Genomic DNA, 23,473 nt, shown 5'->3' with positions numbered 1-23,473 from the left:
TATAACAGGATGTGATAGCATGTAGATTGATTAGCAGCCCTGAATGAAAGTAACAATTCAACTATTTTGGGAGACAGATATCATGGCCATTCATCCTGCATGGATTTTATCATTGAAAGAGGATTTGGCAAGGCAAGCATTGGACTACACCATTTTTTTCGTAACTTGAGGCTCCTTGGCCTGGATGAATTGAGACAGCAGTTCTCAGAATCTCAGCCACGATGCAGAGAATTGCTGTCCCAACATACTGCAGTGAGGAAGGCTGGGTAAAGTGGAAAATATACTGTACATAGAATAAGTCATGGTGTAACTTCTCTACCTCATAATGATGAATTGGATGTTATTTTTAGTGTCAACCAAAATATTTCTCAACTCTATTGAGAAATTGAGAAACTTAATCAAAAATAAAATTTAAAATGCAGCCCTGGACTATCTTCTGCTATTTATGTTCTCTGACAAGAAAATACTCTGCCTCATATTTATTTAGCTGAGAGTTCCTTTCTGGATTTAAGGCTGGGCAGGATTGTGACCAGATATCTCATCTTTATGGATTCAAGAAATTGTACTGATTCCATTTTCAAATAAAGTGCACAGCTTGTATTGCTACCATATAAAGTTCAACTACACAGGCAGAGACCCTCCACAATGTGAACAGTAGACTCTGCTAGAGTCACATAAAAGTGAAATGGTTGGCTATATAAATTGAAATAATTAATTAACATGCTCCCATGCTTTTGCAAATCAGTCTTATGTTTAAGTTTCACATGAGTCATAAACTGTAATGAAATAATATTTGGAGTAAAAATAGTGCTTCTCCTTTTACACTCAGTCTAAGTAAATTTTCCAATAAGCTCTGATTTGTATCAGCATGCCCAACTCCTTTTCTTCTGATCCCTCACATCATCAAAGCCTTGGCTAGAACCATAGTTAGTAACTTTAAATGGAGTGTTCAGAACATTTCCCTTGTCATCATGTCATCCTTGCTTCTGCTTTTTCTCTGTGTGTTTGGTTATCATATGAGATTCAGATGATATTTGGAAGAACAGAAATTCCCCTTTCTTCTTTTTGTTGTGGAAAGCAGTCTTCAAGATGAAACTTGAAATATAATTTTTCTCCAAGGAACATTCATGTACAAATTACTACTGAAGCAATACTCTAGATCTCCCCCTTTTAAATTCAGAAGCGCTGGAGTAATATGGATGTCCAGGCTGTATGCTGCTTACCTCTTGGAATACTTTGGGACTTTGTTCCGGTAAATTGTGTGTGACATGTGTGTGACATTTGTGTTCTGATAAATTGTGTGTGACATTTGAAGTATGCAGCAGAGTAGGATAGCAATGCTGAGAACCAAATTCAGTTTAAAAATCCTGTCTGCAATGAAAAGACACAGAGAAGGAGGAAGTACAGCAGTCAAAAGTTGTTGGACAGAGCATGCCAAAAGTCTGGAGCTATAAAATATGTACAAAAAAACCCCACCACACCCTTGGGAAAAAAAAACAACTCTGATGAAAATAGTAAATAGATGAGAATAGTAGAAAGTATCATTTCAGTGTTGAAAAGCTGCTGGGATAGTAGAGAAAGATAAAAAGTAATAATTATAATCTATCTCAACTGCTGTTGTGAAAAGCAGCTCTCTTTTCATAGCTTTTGTCATGCAAAAGCGTCTCACACATAGTTTTTTATGCCACCATCCATACTCTCCTAATCAGAAAGCAAGTAAGTTTTCTTCCCAATTTTAAATGTTGTTTTTCTAATGGAAGGAGGACAGTTCAGCAAGTTTCTAGTTTGCCCTGCACTCTCTGCTTTCTTGACATGCCCCATGAACTTTTGTATACAGCCCCTAGATCTTCTCCCCCAAAGCTGGTGCATTATAATTTTTAATATGATAAGTCAATTTAATTTTTAAATCTTATCTTATTTTGCCACTTCTTTATCCTATTCTCCACCCTTCATATTTTGGAAGACAGTCCTGCACGTTCAAGGGTGAAGTATGATCTTTTCTCCCATCAAATTATGCAGAGATCCATACTACATTATTAATAGGAAGTTTTGATCTAATCATGAATTGGATATATAGGCATGGACCTTTCTTCAGAGGAATGTACACTAGCCTGGTATCAAAATATAATTTCAATTAATCGAAATAATCACAAGACCATACATCCAAGTTCCTTATTTAGTCATCTCCCACCTGTTGGTACAAAATGAACAGGTCCATCAATATGGAATATATAATAACAGGGAACCAAGGAACTAAAAATAAATAATTAAAAGTAATAAATTAAATTATGGAATTAAAACTAAGGAGCTAATTAAAAGTAAGAATGAACAAATATCTTAGAGTCAAGTTCTATGACCTTTAGTTGAAATGATTGTGATTGTTGGTTGACCTTGAAACTGGCTAATGGACAACATGTTAGGAAAAGGGAATGAATGCCAGGGTATAGATGGAAAGCTGAGAATTAGCAGGGATATGGGCATTTTTGGAGTGTGAATCCCAGCACTGATACCCAAGGGCCAAAAACTATATTACTGTAGAGAATGTGGTAGGTTTCCCAGGCATCATACAATGAAATAATAAAAGACAGACTAGCCAGAGATGATCTTCTTTCCAGCACTCAAAACCCTATAAAAAAATTCAAATGGCGAACAGGATATTTGAAACATTCAAAAATTGCTTATGAATTGAATAATCTCTACAATAAAGACTCAATGTAATTTTCTAAAACATAGTAAAACCAAGGAAGGCCGACAGCTGCCTGCCTGAGTAGATGCCACAAAATGTCATCGATAGTTATAAACGTTCAGATGATTGGATTTATTCTATTTTGTTGGAAAAAAATACCTGATGTAAGAAAATCCTTACAGTATGTAATAGTCAAGGAATGACAAGAAGAACACCACACTTTGCAAGCAAGATTTTAGAATTGATAAGAAGGCAAAGACAACACCCTGCTGAGTCACAGAAATGATCTGTTACAGAGGAGGTTTGCCTTTTCTTCCAGGAATTTTTGTCAACTTTCCAGTCTAGCCTGGAGTCCTAGAATTAAGCCAGGTCAACAATTGTTAGCTTCCGGTTGCTCTGATGTCTGTAGTTATGACAACCTTTGAAAGGTTAGTGCTAGTCAACTTGAAAACTATCATGGGTCTGCTGTTAGACTCCTTGCAATTTGTCTACCAAACAAAGAGATCAGCATATGATGCTGTTAATATGGCACTGCACTATATCAACATCTTGAATCTCCAAGGACCCATGCAAGGTTTTTTTTTTTGTAGGCCTCAGTTTGGCATTCAATACTATCATTCCAGATATTCTTCTCACTAAACTGACTCAACTAGCTGTGCCTGACCACACCTGTAAGTGGATTGTAAGCTTTCTAATAGACAGGAAGTAGCAAGTGAAGCTAGGCAAAATCGGATACCTGTACAATTAGCACAGTTCCTCCTCAGGGCTGTGTGCTCTCTCCATTACTCTTCTCTCTATATACCAATGATTCATCTGTTAAAGTACTGAAGTTTTCAGGTGATACAATAGTCCTTGGTCTCATTTGAGATGATGATGAATCTGCATACAGATGGGAAGTTGAACAACTGGCCCTGTGGTGCATCCGGAACAATCATAAAGTGAACACACTCAAAACTGTAGAGATAATAATATATTTTAAGAAAAGCCCTCCTATTCTACCACCTCTTACAATACTAGACAACACAATATCAATATTAGAAACCACGTTTCTGGATTCTATAATCTCCCATCAAAAATGTCATTAAAAAGCATAATAAAGAATGTTTTTCCTACGCCAACTCAGAAAGCTCAGACTGCCCGAGGAGCTGCTGATATAGTTCTACAGAGGAATTACTGAGTCTATCATTTGCACATCTACAACTGTCTGGTTTGGCATAAAACCAAACAGGACAAACACAGACTTCAAAGAATAGTTAGGACTACAGATAAAACAATTGATACCAGCCTGCCTTCCACTGAGAACTTATATACTGCACGAGCCAGAAAGAGGGCTGTGAAAATATCTACAGACTCCTCACATCCTGGACATAAACTGTTTCAACTTCTTCTCTCAGGATGACACTATAAGGCATTGCACACCAGAACAACTAGACACAAGGACAGTTTTTCCCCCCATGCCATCACTCTGCTAAACAACTAATCCCAAAACATTGTTTATGCCTTAGGATATCAAACCACGTAATAGGGCTGTATTACTATTATTACTATTATCCTTCTCATCTTTCCTATTATCTATTCCTTTAGCAGCTTATGACTATCACTTTGTTGTTTGTATCTTATGATTTATATTGATTGCTTTTAGTATCTTATGACTATCACTGAGTATTGTACCTTACTATTTATGATAATTATATTATGTTCATGATTTATCACGCTGCTTGTATCCACTGAGAGCTTATGCACTGGAGACAAATTATTTGTGTGTCCAATCACACTTGGTCAATAAAGAATTTCTATTCTATTCTATTCTGTTCTGTTCTAATTCTATTCTATTCTATTCTATTCTATTCTATTCTATTCTATTCTATTCTATTCTATTCTATTCTAAAGATTATCTAAAGTTGGTTACTTGTTAACACCTACTTAAGCACTCCAAACCTGTTTTTATTTTATTTATTTGTGCTTTAGAGTCTGTACTGATTCCTGCAACTGCCTAGACAAGTTCCTGCAGTTCTTTCAGCAATTTCAGAAATGGTTTGCCCTTATCCCCTTCCTAGGGCTGAGAGAGAATGACGGCCCAAGGTTACCCAAGATATAATGATATACCTGTGCAGGTTTATCATTATATCCAAGATATAATGATAAACCTGCACAGTTGCTAAGATAACTATGTGGACATGTTTGTGAAATCATAGTCAACTCAAGGAAGCTCTTAAGCCTCTGTTGTGTAAATAGAAACTCAACATAGATAGACAAGAAAACTATATACAAGAAGAAGATTTATTTATTTATGACATTGGCATGGCCACCCAATTTAAATAGTTGTGATTCTGGACAATGTATACTAAAAAAAATTAAAATCATAACTACAAATAGATGCTCAGCAACCCACAAAATACATTAGAAGCCTCTACCTGGGAACTCCAAAGATAAGCAGTATGTCATGCTCTACTGAATATTACCTAAGAAGGAACATCAGCCTTATTTTTTGGCAGGTACTTCCATTGTGCTAAAAATTGATTCATTTCCACATTTCAGCATTATTTGCTAAATATTGTTTTCCCTATAGCTAAAGGAAAGGAATGATTAAAAACTAGAAGAATACTTTCAGCAGCGGGAGATATTGACACTATCTCTCCGCTTTCACGTCCCAAATAAACATATATATATTTAGAACATCAAAGGATTTTATTTCACAAGATGGTTTTCTTTTCACATGTGAAATTAAAATATAAATTCATTCAAAAGGTATTGAAGGTCTAATAAGAGATCAAAGGCTTGGATAGTCATAGTAATTTTCCTCCCTGTGGATCATTTAATGCTGAGGATTGCTGGTTATTGTCACAGAGCTTATATAAATTAGATTTGAAAAGATATTTGGAAACATACAATAGAGGCTATTGAATATTTAACTGTGGAAAAATACAAGCAGCACACCTTTTACAGTACTAACAGTATAAAGAAAGAATGAACATGTGATTATTTCAAATGCTACATCATGCATGACAATCAACTTTTACTGTGCCAAGCTGAATGCTTTTCTAGACTGCTTATGTCTGTGGAAAACTATGACTCAGTATCCAGCTCACATTTCTCTCCACGATTGCAAAATATTGATAATGGTCCTCTAGGTATGTATCTAGGCATGCAGGTTTGTTTTGGTTCTAGTCCTATCTTGGTCACAAAGCCAGCTTGATGACCTTGAGCTAATCACTTTCTCTCAGCCTAGGAGGGAGGCACTGGCAAACCAGTTCCAAAAAAACTTGCTAAAAAAACTGCAGGGAGTTGTCCAAGCAGTCTTTGGGATTTGAACAGGATTGCATGAAATACAGAGAGAGAAAAGGGGGAGAGTGAGAGCAAGGAAGGGGAGGGGAGGGGAGGGAGGGAGGGGGAGAGAGAGAGAGAGAGAGAGAGAGAATGAATCTGCTTTTTTGCATCAACCAAGTGTTGACCACTGGCTTGTTGCCCAAGCATGTTGTGGGGTGTGCGAGAGAGAGACTGGCCTAAAGTCACCCAGCCAGCTTTCATGCATAATGTGGGACTAGAATTCATTGTCTCCAGGTTTCAGTCTGGTGCCTTATCCACAAAATCAAATTGGCTCTCCCCCAGCTCCCCCCCCCTCTGTATATATGAATATATTTTAGATTGATAATTAATCCACAGTGTGCTAGTGCCCAATCACACCTACTACAGTATGTGTTACATACTAGTGCCTCTGAGAAAAACCCATTCTTCCTTCTGATTATATGAGTAATTTTCATCCCCCAGTGCCTTTCACAAGGCCCCTCTAATCTCTTATAATTATGGTGACCTTTTTTTCTTGGAAAAAAGTACAGGACAAACCTGCAAAAGGGGCAAATCTGAAAAAAGGTTTATAACAGTGAAAAAAAATTGTTTATATTTAAAACTTTTCTTTACAGAGGAAAATTCAACAGCTAATTCAAGAAAAAAAACTGTGCAAAACTCCTTATTCTAATATAAATATGTAAAATCAAAGCGTATGTATACATTTGTTTTAAAAAGACAATTCAATATCTGTATTTTTCGCATGACTGGGAAAGACTGCATTAAGTGATACCCTATATACTGTAAAAGTGAAATGACCAAAATAAAGGACAAATGTGAGCTTTTGAGAAGGAAATAAATCTAAAACACTACTTTCTGAAATACAGGGCTATCCTTTACAATAAAGGATATATGTCACTATACCTATCTTATACAGTTTAACTCTATAAATCCTCTCCCCCCCCCCCCGGCTGATTTCACCGGATAAGCCTATAAACGCGAGAACTCCACGCATCCGCTGGTCCCCGTTTAGCGAACTTCTCAGCCAAGCGGCGCCGGGCCAGATGTCAGCGAACCTGCAGGTGTGCGCTTCGACAGAAGGGGCAGTTGAGGCAGGGGCGGGGCGCTCTCATCGCGCGTGGCGGCCGGTGCAGGTGGCAGTTCCGAGCGTCGTTCGCCTTCCTGCCTTCGCGGACTGGGGAGCAACTGTCGGAAGGCGGGTGGGAGGAGTCGGTGTGCAGCGCAACCCGACGCAGCGCAGCCCAGAGACCCGGGCGGCCGTACAAGGCCCCGAGTCTGCGCCGCATCCCTGCAAGAACTAGGAAGGGAGGCAGAGAGAGAGGGAGAAAGAGAGAGGCGCTTGCCTCGCCTTTCCCAGTCCGGGGCAAGCGCAGGGCCGGTTTTGTCCAGAATCGCGCTGCGCATAGCGAGGATGGAGGAAACAGCCTTTCGACGAAACGGGAGCGGGAGACTGGCATGAAGCGATTGGAGCAAGAGTCAGATGGCGAGTCATCTGACCTGAAGTGCCCGTAATCTCGCTGCTTCTTTGGGGGTACTTTTCAGTGAGTATTTGAACCGGGACTCCGGAGAAAGCTTGGGTTGCATTTCATTTGCCCCGGTAGCTTTGGAGGCAGCGCTTCGGAGCGTGTGCCGGTTTGCCCTGTCGCTCCTGAAGTCGGAACAACACGCTCACTGCCGTTAGGAGTCTCCCAAGCCCGTTTCAGTTCGCCCTGCCCGCCGCCTCCCCCCGCCCCCCAACAAATTAGCTCCTGATTGAAAGGAGACCTCTTTGTGCTCGTCAGATGCAAAAGATCCTTGCTTGTTTTCTTCCCGGCAGACTCGTCTTTCTAGGTGGGAGTGTGCGTGCGTGTGTGTGTGTGTATGCGCGCGCGCCCGCGTGTGTTTTGTTTGTGTCTTGGATTCGTGGGCGGCGGTGACGTTATGCCGCTACATCTTCCAACTGTGATGCTTTGCTTACAAGTAGTTCTTGCAGCGGTTAGGGATAAGGAAGAAATTGGCAGCCCGCGGAGTTAATATGGGGAAGCAATGAACCCCCCCCCGCGCGCGCGCGCTTTCCTTTGGCCGATTTGGTCTGCCGGACTGAGTGGAGAACTCAACCTGAGCGAATAAACCCTCCTTTCCTTCAGCTTCGCCCTGACGGCTCCCGAGCAACTTACAGAATTCAGAATTCACAGGCGAAAACTGCAAGGAGGCTTTTCAATTACAGGCAGGCATGTTCGAGGAAATCCTTTCGAAGTATCGCTTGCATAATATGATTTACTGCTGCTCAGAGCTGTGATAATTTCTATCCAGAATAGTGTAAAAAAAGGACTTCTTGGATGACCCTGGTGGAGATGAGGAATGCAGCCTTGGTAGGAGTTTTGCCTTCGTCGTTCTTCCTTTTAGTTCATTAGCCACAGGAATGCCTCCTGACAAGTCCCTGCACTTTTCTTATCAAGATTTTAGAAGTGGCTTGTGATTGTCTTCTTCACAGAGCTGAGAGAGACTGCTGACACTTAGAACTCACAGTGTCCCGATTTCTAGCCCTGTGCCTTAGATGCTAAACTGGTAGTCTTGCATCTTAGTTGTTCATAGGGGCTTGGCAACTCAATGATGGGTGCATGGTGACAGGTAAAAGGTAAGCGTTAGTCCTTCCTTCCAGCAAAATCCACAGTTTAAAGTAACAATTGTAATGGCTACTAGTATGATTTGGGGAACAACTTACAGTCAATGAAATGACCTCAGCTGGTTAGGTATTCAACCTGGATCTGGAAATAAGTTGCCACCAAAGGAGTGGATTTGAGCTGGGAGAGCCAGCATCAGTTCATATGCTCCTGGTTTTTTTTTTTTTTTTTTGCTATCTGTATTAGAACTGAGTTGGTCCAAAGATCTAGCTCAGTGGTTCTCAATCTTCCTAATGCTGCGACCCCTGCGGGCAGGGACAGGAGGAGGGGCGGGGTTTTCCCTCTCCCTCCCTCCCTCTCTCTCTCTCTCTCTCTCTCTCTCTCTCTCTCTCTCTCTCTTTCTCTCTCTGGTGTGCGTGCTCCGCCTCCTCTCCTGCGGCTGGAGCGCGTGCCAGGCAGGCCGAGGATGCACGCGGGCCGTCGCCCAGCAACCGCCTCGGCCTGGGAGTGCCGTGCATGCATGGCGCCGCCCCCTGCATCGGCCGAGGCAGAGCTGGCGAGGCACCACCGCCTGCAATTTCATCATGTGGAGCGCCATACCTCCCCCTCGGCCTGCACGCCCACCCACCCTCGGTCACACCGCTCCATGCCATGGCTCTTCTGCGTCGTGATTGGCTGCCTCAGCAGCAGCAACAGCAGCAGGAGCCGCAGCACCCGCCACCTCGCCACCCTCTTGCTCCACGCGGCCCACCCATCCTCCTCCACCAGCACCCAGCCTTGCCGCCCAACCTCGCCAGACCCCAGTCTCGGCGCCAGCATGGACGGACCCACCACCTGGAGACAGATAGAGGAGCAGTGTCTCGGTTCCTAAGATCATCGGAAATATGTGTTTTCCGATGGTCTTAGGCGACCCCTGTGAAAGGGTCATTCGACCCCCAAAGGGGTCGCGACCCACAGGTTGAGAACCGCTGATCTAGCTCCTGAGGAAATGAATTCGGCTCCATCTTTACTGAATTTGGGGGTTTTAATGACCTGCAATGTTTGGGGATTTTGGAGGATTTTTTTTTAAATATTGTGTTGGGATATTACTCTTTTTTTTAAAAAAAGAATAATTAATTAAAGAATAATTTGGAGGTTACTTATGAATAGAAAATCAATGTATTAATTCTATTAGTTAAATACAGTTATAATGTTCCTCTTTTTTGCGATTGTAGAAAACTTCTGCTGTTTTTTTTTACTTACTTCTAGTAGTTTTTTGTTCTTTGTATATAATCTAAACCCGAGTTTCCTATTTTGTCCTGAATCTCTTATAGCTTCTTATTTATGACTTGTTATTTTAAATTTAATTTTTTAAAGTTGTTTAATTTTATACTGTCTTTTAAATTTTCCTTAGTGGCTTTTAAAGGCTTTGATAAAGGATAAACATATTTTAATTTTTTAAAATATGAAAATTTATTGTTGTCACATGGACAAAGAATGTTTGTTTATGCTTCTGGCATTGATTCCAGACAGTTTAGTGCCAAGTAATTCTTGTTGCTTACTCCCAATCTCTAGTGCAAAATGGACGAGCCTGAATGAAAATTCAGAAACAATCTTAATTTGAAGAGTTGAGATTGGAAAGTCATTAAAGACTGATGTGAATTGTTCTGGAAAATGAAGCTTGAACTGTTTGGGTACCTAATGCATAATTCATGTGAGAGCATGGAACACTACAAGAAAATGGATTCCTACTGTGCAGTAAATAAGTTTATTTGAATTATGTCTTGTCTTTTATTTTGTATGTTAAGGTGGTATACATACTGTAGAATTTTCCCCACAACCACAACCCATGATTTAGGGTGGTCTAGGGTAGTGTGACTGCTCCAAAGTCACCCAGGAAGCGTCTACATTTGAGGATAGACAAGGATATGGTTCCTGCTCTACTAATCAGCTTGGATTAGTTTTTGACTTCTCAGTGTAAACATAATTATTGATGGACAAAGTGGATTGTAGACATAGAATACATGAAGCTATATTCTATATTCTAATACTGTGTATCGAAATATTTGGTAAAGAATGCTGAGGTTTTGCCATGGCAAATCAATTGCTTTCTTGCTAGTGTGGGTCTGTGTTGAGGTAGGAGAGCTTGTGTTAAGGCATCAGGTTAGAATATGCGAGTGTATGAGTTCTAGTTATGCCTCAGGCAAAAAGCCAAAGACCTTGAGCCAGTCATTTTTCCTCAGCTCTAGGAAGCAGGCAAGAGCAAACCACTTCTGAAAACCTTGCCAGGATAACTGCAGAGATTAGTCCAGAGATTAGTCAACATGATAGAGAGATATAGATAAAGAGATATAGATAAATAATATGTTGGTTAGGATAGGATAGGATAGGATAGAATAGGATAGGCTAGGATAAGATAGATGATGATGATGATAATAATAATAATAATAATAATTATTATTATTATTATTATTATTATTATTATTATTATTATTATTATTCGCTATTAGTCAATTGCAAAAGGCGGCCTTACTTACATCGTGGTGACCAAAACTGGATGCAGTATTCCAAGTGTGGCCTTACCAAGGCATTGTAAAGTAGTATTAATACTTCACGTGATCTTGATTCTATCCCTCTATTAATGCAGCCCAGCACTGTGTTGGCTTTTTTGGCAACTGCAGCACACTGCTGGCTCATATTTAAGTGAATGTCCACTAGGACTCCGAGATCCCTCTCACAGTTACTACTATTGAGCAAGTGGTGGCGAACCTATGGCACGCGTGCCACAGGCGGCACACGGAGCCGTCTCTGCTGGCATGCGAGCCATTGCTGGGCTGAGCTGCTCCCTCCTCCTCTCTGCGCTTGTGCAGCTTTCCGCAGAGCTGCACATGCACAGTTTTCCACACATGCACAGTCTGGGAATAGGCAAGAGGCTATAAAGAGAGCAACTTTCAGCGGAAGCAAGCACGGAATGAGTTTGTTTGAGTCATCTGCCTACTTGTGTTTCTTTTCTGAGCTACATAGAGGAAGGTTGATTCCTTCTCAGCCGCAAGTGGTGCTGGGCTCTTCTTTACTTTCTGTTGCTGAAGTTTTCTCTGTTGAATTTTAGTGGCTGAATGATGAAATATTGACACAATTTCCCATCATGTTGAGTTTGTTTCTTACAGAATTATAAAAAAATATCCTAAAGTAAGCTGATTTTTAATATGATCAAACATCTAGGAAAAAACAAATCAAATGCTCCATCCTCAGTGTTAAATAGTGGCATTCATTTTCAAAATATTTCCCAACCCTGTTCACAGTCTTGGATTTGACTATTGAACAACACAACAGGTGTGTTGTTTTCATTTTCTGGCAAAGTGCAGCTCACTGATTACACAAGCTAAGGGTTCAGAAACAAAGTTATAGAGCTGAAAGAAATGCTAGCTAGATTGAAGGAAATATATGCAATCCTGTTTCCCCTTTTGGGGGTATAGAATACGAATTGACACACTTGTTGTATTCTCTGATCTGGAGACTCAGCTTGCAAAACTGAATCCATTGGGGCATTTTCATTTGCCTCCTGGTGACCCTACTAAACATTAAGCAAATTTTTACTGTATAAGAATAATGCTCTTTTTCACTCAAAAGGAGGAAAAAAGATACTAAGTCATAATAGCTGGAGATTGCCACCTATATTCAAAATGCAAATAGAGATGTAATTTATTGTTCTTAGATTGACATTTCCTCATAATATTAATCTTTTTTTAATTGTTGACTGTTTTTATATTATTGTTTTATAGATTTTTATTGTATGTCACCCAGAATCATGTTTTATATAATGAGCAGCCATATAAATAGGATGACTAAATAAATATTACCGTACTTTCCGGCGTATAAGATGACTTTTGAAAGCGTTGAAATCGGTGCCGAAGTCAGGGGTCGTCTTATACGCTGAGTCGTCTTATAAGCCGGAAATAATGGTATTTTCGGGCATATAAGATGACTTTCTAGGCATGTGACTCGGCGCCAAAATCGGGGGTCGTCTTATATGCCGGATCGCCTTATACGGCGGAATATATGGTATGTGTGTAAATATTTAGCACCTGGACATATGTGTCCTGATGTTGGAGAGCAACTGTCCCAGTTGGGAGGAAGGCTCAAGTAGGGAATTAGCCTGGACTCATTACATAAACACATGAGGGCAATGTCTGACCAAATACTCCACTCAGTATCAAGGATGTAGCTGTAGAGGTGGTCAACAGTATTAAGTATCTTGAGGTACAGATAACTAACAATCTGAATTGGTCTCTCCACACCTTATCCATAGTGAAGTGTGCAAACCAGCATCTGCACTTCCTGCATCAGATGAGAGACCACATCTCTTTCTTTCTGTCCTGGCCACTTTTTACAGAGGCACGATTGAGAGCATTTGCATTTTAACAAACTACATCACTGTCTAATTTGGTGGCAGCAGTGCCTCAGATAGAAAGTCCATACAGAGATTGGTAAGGACAGTGGAGAAGATCATAGGAAGCTTGCTTCCTGGTATTCAGGATGCTACTATGTGCTTAAAGCTCAAAGCATTATTAGAGACCCCAAGACCTATTATACAGTCTGTTTCTTTTACTCCCCTCTGGGAGGAGGTTTTGAAGTATTTCTAGCAGGACTACCTGATTTTGTAATAGTTTTTTTCCCTATGCCATCCATCTGGTAAACTTGCAAGATTTGTTTTTCTCACTATGCACATGTATACATAATCGGAACTAGACTGTTGTCTTTCTGTGTCATATAATATATGTGGGCATATGCATAATTCTGTATTTATTTATTTATTGATTGATTTTTGCATTATTTATGTTGTGTATATTGGAGGTGGTAACCCTTTGGGAGCTGTATGCAACAAAATTTCATTTTAATGTATGCCGATTAGCATACATTCAAAGTAACAATAAAGTTATTATTCTATTCTATTCTATTCTATTCTATTCTAAATTAAAATATTTATAAATGAAAAGAAGAAATAAAGGAAAGCATTCATTACTTGAATTCAAATTTATTTTTCTCCTAGAGCTATTTTAAAAGTTGGAGAAAAAAGTATTCCAGTTCCCAATTATAAAAGTAGAGAACTGGAAATTTTGGGAACAGTTTAAAAATTAAAAATGGATAAATTCTGAGCCATAAATATTAGCTTTTAGAATCTACTATAGCAGGAAAGAGAAGGGTAAATGATTATGACCTGTATTACTATCCCTCCTCCTAATTAGCATAATGATAGCATGAAAATGTATTGAATGGACATCGTTTGTACAAATATAGAACTCAATTCTTTTTATGTAAATGTTGATAATGTTCATTATTAAATAATTGTGCAGGAATGAAAAATCAACGTGTGTTTATTTAGAACCTCTATTGTAATGTTAAAAAAAGAAAAAAGTGTACTTGAAGAGATATTAAAAAAAACTAATTTTGTACACCAGACAGTGTCCTTTCCTGCCTGCTTTTTTTTTTTTTTTTTTTGCATTTGAGTTACCAGGCAACTTGCATACAAATGCTGTTGTTTGTGACTGAGGCTGAAATACATGCCCTGTAAACTGAATATAGCTTTTCAGCAAAATGCTACACCCACACAGAAAAGAAGAGAATAGAAGCTTTGTGGAAGTGGAACAGTAAATGCTGACCAAGGATTTTTCCTTCTGTAATGTTAATTGCCTATTGCTTTGTTCGACATTGGCACATGACAGCTGAAATTAGACAAGTTCTTATTTTCTAATACTGTAGCCTGGAATCTGGCATGAAGGAATCTGTGAGTTTTGTTAACTTTCTCTTATTTTTTATTTATTAAAAAGTTTATTTATACTGACATTAGGATGCTTATTATTAATTATTGTTGTTTACTATTGTTACCATAATTGAAGTTTGCGTAACTGGAAAATTCATTTTGCTGGTCCAGAAATTACAGAACAAAAAGCATAATAAATTTTGTATGCTTCAAGAATAAATAAAATATTTCATGGAAAGAAAGAGAGAGGGAGGGAGGGAGGGAGGGAAGGAAGGAAGGAAGGAAGGAAGGAAGGAAGGAAGGAAGGAAGGAAGGAAGGAAGGATGGATATACCTGGAATTCTGTTAGTTGAGATGAAACTGAGATACATTGATTTACTGCAAGGTGGAAGAAGTTGCACCTGTTGATAGACTCCAGATTTCTTCAGCCTACTGAGGATAGCTAGAGTCAAGTTGAGAGGAGGAGTTCAAAGCCAATTACATATGAAGAAACACATCTTACCCATCACTAGGCTATGGAAGTATAGGGATCTGATAATGTATAAACATTCTAGATTTTATTGAGAAATACATGTTTGATGACCAGTTTGAACAAATATTTGGTATGCAGTGTAATTTAGTAAAAAGTGAAGTCTCAGTCAAATTGAGCTTGACTTACATGGACACATCTGTTCAGTGTTCTTGTCATTATGCATTGCCTTCTTGCAGGACTTTTTCCCCCTGACTTCCTACTCTTGCCCAAAGTGGTTTTCCATTCAAGTGCTAGCTAGGCTATTCCTTTGTAGCTTTCTGGATTGGTTAAAGTCTGCCGGGTGGTGTCACTGCTGATTCAATAGTTATAGAAAGTACTGTATAACAGAAAAATGTTTCTGTTCTAAGTTATTAGCTGTAAGAAAAGACTAAAGATAAGTTAGGTTGGCATAAGGAAAAAAATAGATAATGGATGTTGATTAATAGACGTTTTTGCTCAGAAAACAGAAAACTATTAAAAACATAGAGTGGAACTATATTAATATATTACTTCAATGTCCCTCCACCAGTGTGCTGTGATTAGAAAACTAGGGTAAAATGATTCCCTCTGATTAGAAGCAAGGTATCATGGTACAAAGCCAGCTGGGTGACTTTGGGCAATGGGCCAGTCACTTTCTCTTGGCCCAACCCACCTCACTGGGTTGTTGTAAGAAAAATAAGAAGAGAAAAGTGGGTTGGATATGTTTGCTCCTTGAGTAATTTGTAAAAATAATAAAGGTGAGATAAAAACAAACTAATAAATCATTCTGTCTCTCTTTTTTTTTTTTTTTACCTTACCCTGGTGTCTTCCTTTGGTGAAATCTTGGATCAGAATGCTACACCTTTGCGGTCTGGTCTGTTTTTTTATCTGTATCCAAATTGTTAATTAAATTTGGACATCTCTCTGAAACAAGCCATTACACTTAGCTACACATTTAGTGCATTTATTTATTTATTTATTTATGCACTACACTTAGCTAAGTGTAATGCATAAATAAATAAATAAATAAATGCACTAAATGTAATGTGCAGGAGCATTTAACTGATGTTTCTTCAATGTTTCATCTACTGTTTTGTTAGTAATGAGAGTACAAAAGAGGGCAAGGAGAAAAATGGGAACTCCTTGATTTCAGTCTATCTATGATTCTATTGTAAAGCTAACTGTATATAATTTGTTTCATCACACTCATATTTTGATAATATAAAGAGCCTCATAAGTACATGAGAGAAAGAGAAAAAGAGACAGAGGGATGGCCCTTAAAATAAACGCTGTAAAACAGTATCTGATTTTTTTAAACTCAGCTTTCAATTAGATTTAACATGACTATTAAAATTCTTCCTGGCATTTTTTTAATTTGAAGGGAGAAGAGTGTAGCAGATGCAATCCTCTTAATCTGTATTTGAATGCAAGTTTTCCCAACACTTTAGGAACTTTTAACATGTGATCAAAATTACATCCTCTGGGCCAACCTCAGTATCTTCCCATACTTGTATTTAGTAATTGGGTGTTTTTGTTTCGTTAACATCCGGCATGAACCAAATGAACTCAGAGGAGAATAATCCAGGCAAAAATTGTCCCATATGCTGTTATCCAAGAAGAATCTCTCATGGGGGCCAGTAAGTTTTCATGTGTGTATATAGGTATGTAGGAAGATACTAATAGTAAATGGAAGAGATATAGGAAGTTGGGAGGAAGGAGTTGAGCTGAGCTGTCCCACTCAAGTGTTACTGTCCTGATGAAATTGAGGACCATTTGCATCTATTAAGGATAGAAAATAGCATTGTTTCCCAAGCTCATTTATTACAGTATCATCTAATTTCTTTTTTAGTGCTGAATGAATGAAATTGGCTATATGGAAGAGGATCAGTATTACAAAGCCAGAAAACAAATGGATATAAGAAAAATCATTGTGGGATTTCCTTTAATGTGTGCAAGTAGTATATGCTGAACTTTAAGACATGAAAATAGAAAATCAGGCTAGGAGGATAATATCACTTGTCTTGGAATAACTGAAAGTAATCTGAGTTATTTGTATTGAAGACCTTTTTAATTGGGAATGGTGAGTTACACTGTGATTGGAATAGAGTAGGTAGTCTTTTCTCATTTTAAGATGGAATGCTTTTACGGAAATCTAATAATGAGATACTATTCAAAAAGTGAATGTTTCAGAAAGGAACTTCCAGAGACTGAGGTCAGTGTAAAAAGCACTGAGATATTAGCAGTAATATAAAATTCAAGAACAAGAATATCACACAACGATATGATCAGAAGAAATATTCTTATTTTCCAAACAACGAACTTATTTCTCTTAAGTATTCCTCATGGTTTTATGAGATATGTCCATACCATCTAACATTGTGCTTAAAACATAACCGTTAGAAATGCAAGAATCCATCCTCCATGCTTGTCACTGAGATATCTGCACAGCTATCATTTTTTGTTTCTGAGACTGTCACATTAGTCACTGCTCCAGTCATTACTGACTCTGAGATTCAATACACGGTAGTAACCTATGCACGTTTCGTAAATAGGGAATTTTTGAAAAGTAATTGAAGCAGTAGTTGGACCCAGGATGTTGAATTCTGCAGTGATTTACTTGTACTGAATGTATTAATCTTGAGATTTCAATCTTCATATGTTGTTTAACTTGTTCTTGACATGTAGGGATGCAGCATTATTTTGGATACATATTACATAATTACCACTATAATACCACTATAATTATTATGTAAGACTGGGACAATGATGATATAACATCGTATTTTCTTATGGAAGTAATTTTTGGAGATAGAGATGGAAATAATTTGGGGCTACTGTGTTTAATGACACTTACTCGACTATTTCTCTGGCATTATTTTCTGATGGAAATAATTTCAGTATACATGCTGTTTTTTTCCTGAATCAAAATTTAGGAACAATAAGCTGCAGTGCTTTTTTTTTTTTTTCTTGTGCAACAGTGACAAATGTAAATGGTAGTGGGTTTTTTGAATTTTTTTTCTTAAAACTTTGCTGTGGGCTTCAAATTATACACTTCCCAACTACAGTAATTTCACAATGGTTGTAATATATCCAAATATTCTTTTCAGAATCAAGTGACTTTAAAAAAATGGAATAACAATGCTAATTTTGATTAATAAGTGGAAAACAACTTGTATTGCGAAAAGCAAGGAAGGCAGCTTGACTGTTCAATTAGATCCATTTATGTTCATTTATGATATAGGTCTATAATACAACACAACATGAAAGAGACCACTATGGATCAAGCATCATTTCTTTCTTTTTCTTTTTTTAAATGAAAGCTAGGAATGCAATTTTTGAATCCTAATTGAGTCCCATCAAACCATCTTTATTGTCATCTTCTTTCTCCAGTTGTTTGTCCAAAGGGCTTAATTTGGATAGTTTTTCTAAACAGGGTAACATATAGAGATTGTAAATATTTGCCTCTTTGTATTCTTCATTTCCCTTCTTATTAATCATGTTCATGTTCTTATCACTTTAGGAAACATTTAAATGATGACGGCTATTCTGGAACGGATCAGCACTTTGTCCATCAGTGGACAACAACTCCGTCGACTTCCTCAGCTCTTGGAAGAAGGCTTTCCCAAGATGCCTTGCACAGTTAAAGAATCTGATGTGCCCCAACTTTTCAGGGAGCCTTATATCCAAGCTGGCTATCGCCCCATAGGTCAGGATTGGCGCTATTATTTCCTCAGCCTCTTCCAAAAACATAATGAGGTTGTTAATGTCTGGACTCACCTTCTGGCTGCTTTGGCAGTGCTGCTGAGATTTAATGTTTTTGCTGAAGCAGAGGGCTTATCTCTGGAGATCCGCTCCTTACCTCTCTTCATCTTTGTCCTTTCCTCTGTTACATATCTGACATGCAGCCTCTTAGCTCATCTCTTGCAGTCCAAGTCAGAGATATCACACTATAGTTTCTATTTTGTGGATTATGTTGGCGTCAGCATCTACCAATACGGAAGTGCCCTGGCCCATTTCTACTACAGCTCTGACCAAGCCTGGTATGACAAATTTTGGCTTTTCTTCTTGCCAGCAGCTGCTTTCTGTGGGTGGCTGTCATGTGCTGGCTGTTGCTATGCCAAGTACCGCTACCGGCGCCCATATCCCATCATGAGGAAAGTATGTCAAGTGATCCCAGCGGGGTTGGCATTCATCTTGGACATCAGTCCTGTGGCTCACCGTGTGATTATGTGCCACCTTGAAGGCTGTGAGGAGTTGGCTGCTTGGTACCACACCTTCCAGATACTTTTCTTCCTAGTCAGTGCTTATTTCTTCTCTTGTCCAGTTCCTGAAAAATATTTCCCTGGGTCCTGTGATATTGTTGGTCATGCCCACCAAATTTTTCACACATTCCTTGCTATTTGCACGCTCTCACAATTGGAAGCCATCTTCTTGGATTACAAGAACAGTCAAGATATCTTATTCAGGCGACATGGATCTCTTTCCATCATCCTGTCTTGTGGCTCTTTTTTTGGCTTAGTTGCTTGCAGTGCTGTCACTGCACTCCTACTGCAGCGCAAAATCAAGGAGGAACTGGCCATAAAGGCATCTTGAGAGACTGACATAGAAACAGGGTTCAGTCCTGATGTGCTTGAAGAAAACTAGGAAGAGGGAAGTTTACTCAAGTACTGTATATAAGTAAATTAACCAAGTGGTTTTCCTCTATAAATTATAATCAAGGAATTGATTACAGGTCAACACTAATTTATTATACCTGCCTTATGCCCTAAACATTTTTACTAACTGTACCTATTGCTGGGCAAAGGGCATTTAGAATACTTAATTGAAGAGTTATAAAGGCAGATTTTTCTAAATGGTCTTACTCTTACTTATTTATAGAAATTTGTATTATGTGAAAGAGGATACTGTAACTAACTAGAAGAGTAGACTATTGCCATTGACTTGCACATCTGTAAAGCTCTTATCTCATTGGTAAAGGAACTGTGTGGGTTATATTACTTCAGAATATAAATGGGGATGGGGTCACATAAGAGAGAAAAAGATTCCTTAACACATTGGGTCAAAGTCCTTAGTTTACTAGTTTATATGTAGGGATTTTTTTTTCATGTTAAATCATAAGACTCATTACTTGCAATCTGAAATGATATAGAGTAGTCATGTTTATGACTTCAGAGATGATTAAAACAAAGCTTATGGAGAAGGTTGACATAATGCTGATAGTCTTGTTCAGTTGGTTTCATTTTATCTGTGACCTTGAAACCACTGGTACCTATACAGCTCAAGTAGTGCTGATTCTTCCCCCAAGTTATAAGCTTCAGAAATAGTATGGTGGTAGAATACCATTCATAATTTGATAGCTGTCACCTGTTTATCATTCAAGCCCAGGTTAGCTGAAGCAAAGAAGGGTAGGATTCTCAAAGGTAGCAGAAGTTAATAGCCCTACTATTCCCTTTGTATACATGCAAAGGTTTTTGCAGTGCAAACAGTTGTTCTCCTTTGGATAACTATCTCTCCACTGAGGTTAGTAGTGATCAAGCAGAACAGGAGATGTTTGTTGCCTTTAAGGTGATGTTTTGTGCTTTCTCAATGAATCTACAACATATTTTCAGAAGAGTTGAAGCCTCCTCAGATCTTAGTACTTCAATTTCCTTCAAGTAAGTTGTGCTATAAAGTTATCTACAAATTTAGATAATCCCTTTTCAATGCTGGGAATCTGCCCTGCTTTGTGCCCTGCCCAGTTCCTGACATTCCCCCCACAATCTCACACACACACACACACACACACACACACATCACATTCCAGATTATTTGCATCTTTCCTATTCTAAGATATTTCAGGTAGGACTGCAGCTTCCCTCTGTGCCTCCTGAAGAATTTTGGGATATCAAAAACAGGAAGAGGAGTACAACTATCAATGGAATAAAATAAAGCTTCAGGAAAATCAATCAGGATTTCTCCTGAAAGAAATTAAAGGCCACCGGTTGGTCTGCTAAGCATGCTATTTTACCATTTTAACACTGATTAGCATCTATGACTATAAATATATCTAGTGTTTTTCATGTTTGTTGTCCATAAAGACTCTATTCTTCCTAATTCATTTCTGCATGCCTTCACTCATATTTTTGGCAAAATGTTAGTTTTCCTGGTCCCTTCTGGATTTTAGATATCATGTCATTCAAACAAATCCATTCGAGACTTTTACAACCTGAATGCTATTCTGGCAACCAAGATAAGAGTACAGTATTTCTTCCCTGTTTGAGCACCAAGTTAAATAATTAAAGAAGGATCGGTTTTATTGTAAAAAAGTATTATATGAATAAGTACCATGCCATTGTACCAACAGCACATTTTCCTAACCACAGTTTTATTTGTCTTCTCATCAGTAGGAGTCCAGTTGAGTTGTGCTTTGAGTCTTGTGTGGCTTTTAACTTCTGAACTTCTATTTCCTTTCTTCCAAACACAAACAGCATACTCAAACAGAAACTGCAGCTGTAGAATGTTTTATTTATTAATGTTTCCTGTGAAATGTTATTTGCACATAGCACACTAGCATATAATTGAAAGATGTGTGCCAAACTTGGTTTTTGATGATGCTGGGAAGTGGGAATCATTTTGCATTAGTAGACAGTCATAACAATGGATAACCCCATTTGCAGTCTGGCAATGGTACACTCAGAATTCTAATTACAGTTTCCCATCTTATTCTCCTTAATATGCAGTATATCAGTTGTATTCAAGATGGCCAGATTTATACCTATTCAAATTTTGGTGAAAGTAGTTAACATACAAAGACAAGTACAGTCCAAGATGGTTTCAAAAACCATTAATAATAGTTGAGTCACAAGAAATTTAAGCCATTTTCTGCCAACATAAACACTGAAAAATTTTGTTTAAAATATATAAACTATTGGAAGAAAATAAATAATTCCATCAATTAAATCTGATGGACTGTATGAAAATTCTTAGTGAGTTTATATCACCATCTAGTGGCATAATCTACTAAGATTTTTCTAATAGTTGGGATGGCTTTGAGAATTTTAATTACGTTGTTACTCAGCAGAAATACTTTTCATTAAGATGTTTCTAACTAAATAAATAGATTATGATTATTTTTTGTAAAACATACATTATTCTTACTGTGAACTAAGTTGCATTATTTTCTGTGATTTCATAAGTGATATCTTTGTTTCACAGCAATTTTCATTGAACATGTATTTCATGCCTGTAACTTGGTTGCTTACATGACATTAAAATTTTTAAGCTACTTCAATTTAATGCATTGTAAAATGTGTACTACAATCAGCATTAGTCAAGCTGCAGGCATCCCTCAAACAATTTTAAATCTGTAAGCACTCTTAGAAAGTATGGTTGGTTATTTTAAAAAAAAGTACAGTGTACTAAGTTTCTTGAAATTGTTCTTCAGACTCTTTCATATATCTGCCTCTGATAATTCCCAGATCCTTTTACTGCTAGTTCTTTATATACACAAAATGTTGCATTTAGGATTGATGAATCCAAGTGAATGTGTTGTTATTAAAAAAAATGTGATGCACAAAAGGATTGTTTTTAGCACATATTTCAAAGAGTTGGTTCAGAATGTATAGGAAGGGCACCTTTTCAAACAGTTAAGGCAGCCTGTGGTGGTCTCCCATGGAGAATGAGACACGCAGACAGGTATCTCGGGATGAGAGCCCAGAGCTGACTCCAGCACCCTCTTTTATTGTTACTAAGGTTTTTACATCACACAGCATAAACAAAAGACGTATATAGGGGTGGTTACAATGTATCAAATAACAGACACTCTCCAGATACAAGGCTACTGCAGGTGTTCTTATCAGAGTCTGTCCAAAAGGCTGATGAATGTATCCTGTGTCTGAAACAGTTATCTCAGGCCCTTGTGGGAGATGCCCATGGATAGATGCCCATGGACATTTGTGCAATTAGTCCCACATCTCCTGCTTTTCTGTTTTTTCAATGTTACTCACTTCCAGTTCCAGAAGGGATCTTGATTCACTGATTAAGGCGTCCTTCCTAGTGGAGGGCGTAACATTTTTGCACATTTGCAGGAGGGAGGGAATACATTGAATGCAACAACATAGCAATACAAATAATATCAAAATGGTTACTATAATAGAAATCAAAGATCGTAGCCAGGATCCATCCGGTAGCCAGGACCAAAGGGCACCCCAAATATCCACGGTGCCTGATCCATCGCTGCGTAAGGGATTATTTTGGAGCAAAGATTCCATTTTTCTAGCTGTAGCAGAAATATTAGGTTGAAAATCATGTATATACATACAACAATGAGAATGAATTAAAGCACATACACCGCCTTTTGCTGCTAAAATAATATCTAAAGCATACCGATTTTGCAAAACTACTTCCCTTATTTCCCCCATTTCTTGATTAATCATTTTAATGCTGTTAATTGTTTCATTAAACATATGAACAGTCCAATTGTTAAGCAAATGAAGGTCTCTATAGTTCATGGCAACTCCTAGATTGGGTAGAATCCCTCTGCTGATTTGAGTCTCTAAACTACCACCCAATGTTAGGGGTGGATCCGAGGAACCAGTATCACGTTTGTTCCGCAGGCGTCCATCAGGGAGATGAGGCAAAGCATATACAGCAGGAGTCAAAAGGCCCAAT

The 23,473-nt window shown here is 38.3% G+C and overlaps 2 protein-coding genes across 6 annotated transcripts in view; both read left to right on the top strand.

The window, feature by feature from the left end:
- The first annotated feature begins 7,395 nt into the window (after positions 1-7,395).
- Positions 7,396-22,094, top strand: PAQR8 (progestin and adipoQ receptor family member 8). Of its 5 annotated transcripts, none has more exons than XM_039326423.1 (2): positions 7,396-7,533; positions 18,345-22,094. In XM_039326423.1, exon 2 carries the CDS (start codon positions 18,356-18,358, stop codon positions 19,415-19,417), a length of 1,062 nt encoding a protein of 353 aa, XP_039182357.1. In that variant the 5' UTR covers positions 7,396-7,533; positions 18,345-18,355; the 3' UTR covers positions 19,418-22,094. The 5 variants fall into 5 exon arrangements, with proteins under 5 accessions (XP_039182357.1, XP_039182360.1, XP_039182359.1 ...); XM_039326426.1 differs by lacking the exon at positions 7,396-7,533 and adding an exon at positions 7,742-7,822; XM_039326425.1 differs by lacking the exon at positions 7,396-7,533 and adding an exon at positions 7,884-8,609.
- EFHC1 (EF-hand domain containing 1) overlaps positions 7,408-23,473 on the top strand; it is a 40,057-nt gene continuing 23,991 nt past the window's right edge. The window contains exon 1 of the mRNA XM_039326419.1: positions 7,408-7,533. The gene's annotated coding sequence lies outside the window, so the exon portion shown is untranslated. The remainder of the gene's footprint in view (positions 7,534-23,473) is intronic.

The sequence above is a fragment of the Crotalus tigris genome, unplaced genomic scaffold (genome assembly GCF_016545835.1).
Source record: "Crotalus tigris isolate CLP2741 ecotype Arizona unplaced genomic scaffold, ASM1654583v1 scf7180000024340.7048381, whole genome shotgun sequence".
NCBI lineage: Eukaryota > Metazoa > Chordata > Lepidosauria > Squamata > Viperidae > Crotalus > Crotalus tigris.
The sequence above is the reverse complement of the archived record's forward strand: the minus strand, read 5'-3'. Positions and strand labels throughout refer to the sequence as shown.

Excerpts from the sequence above, each read along its gene's own strand:
- PAQR8 (XM_039326423.1), top strand. The coding sequence starts at position 18,356 with ATGATGACGGCTATTCTGGAACGGATCAGCACTTTGTCCATCAGTGGA.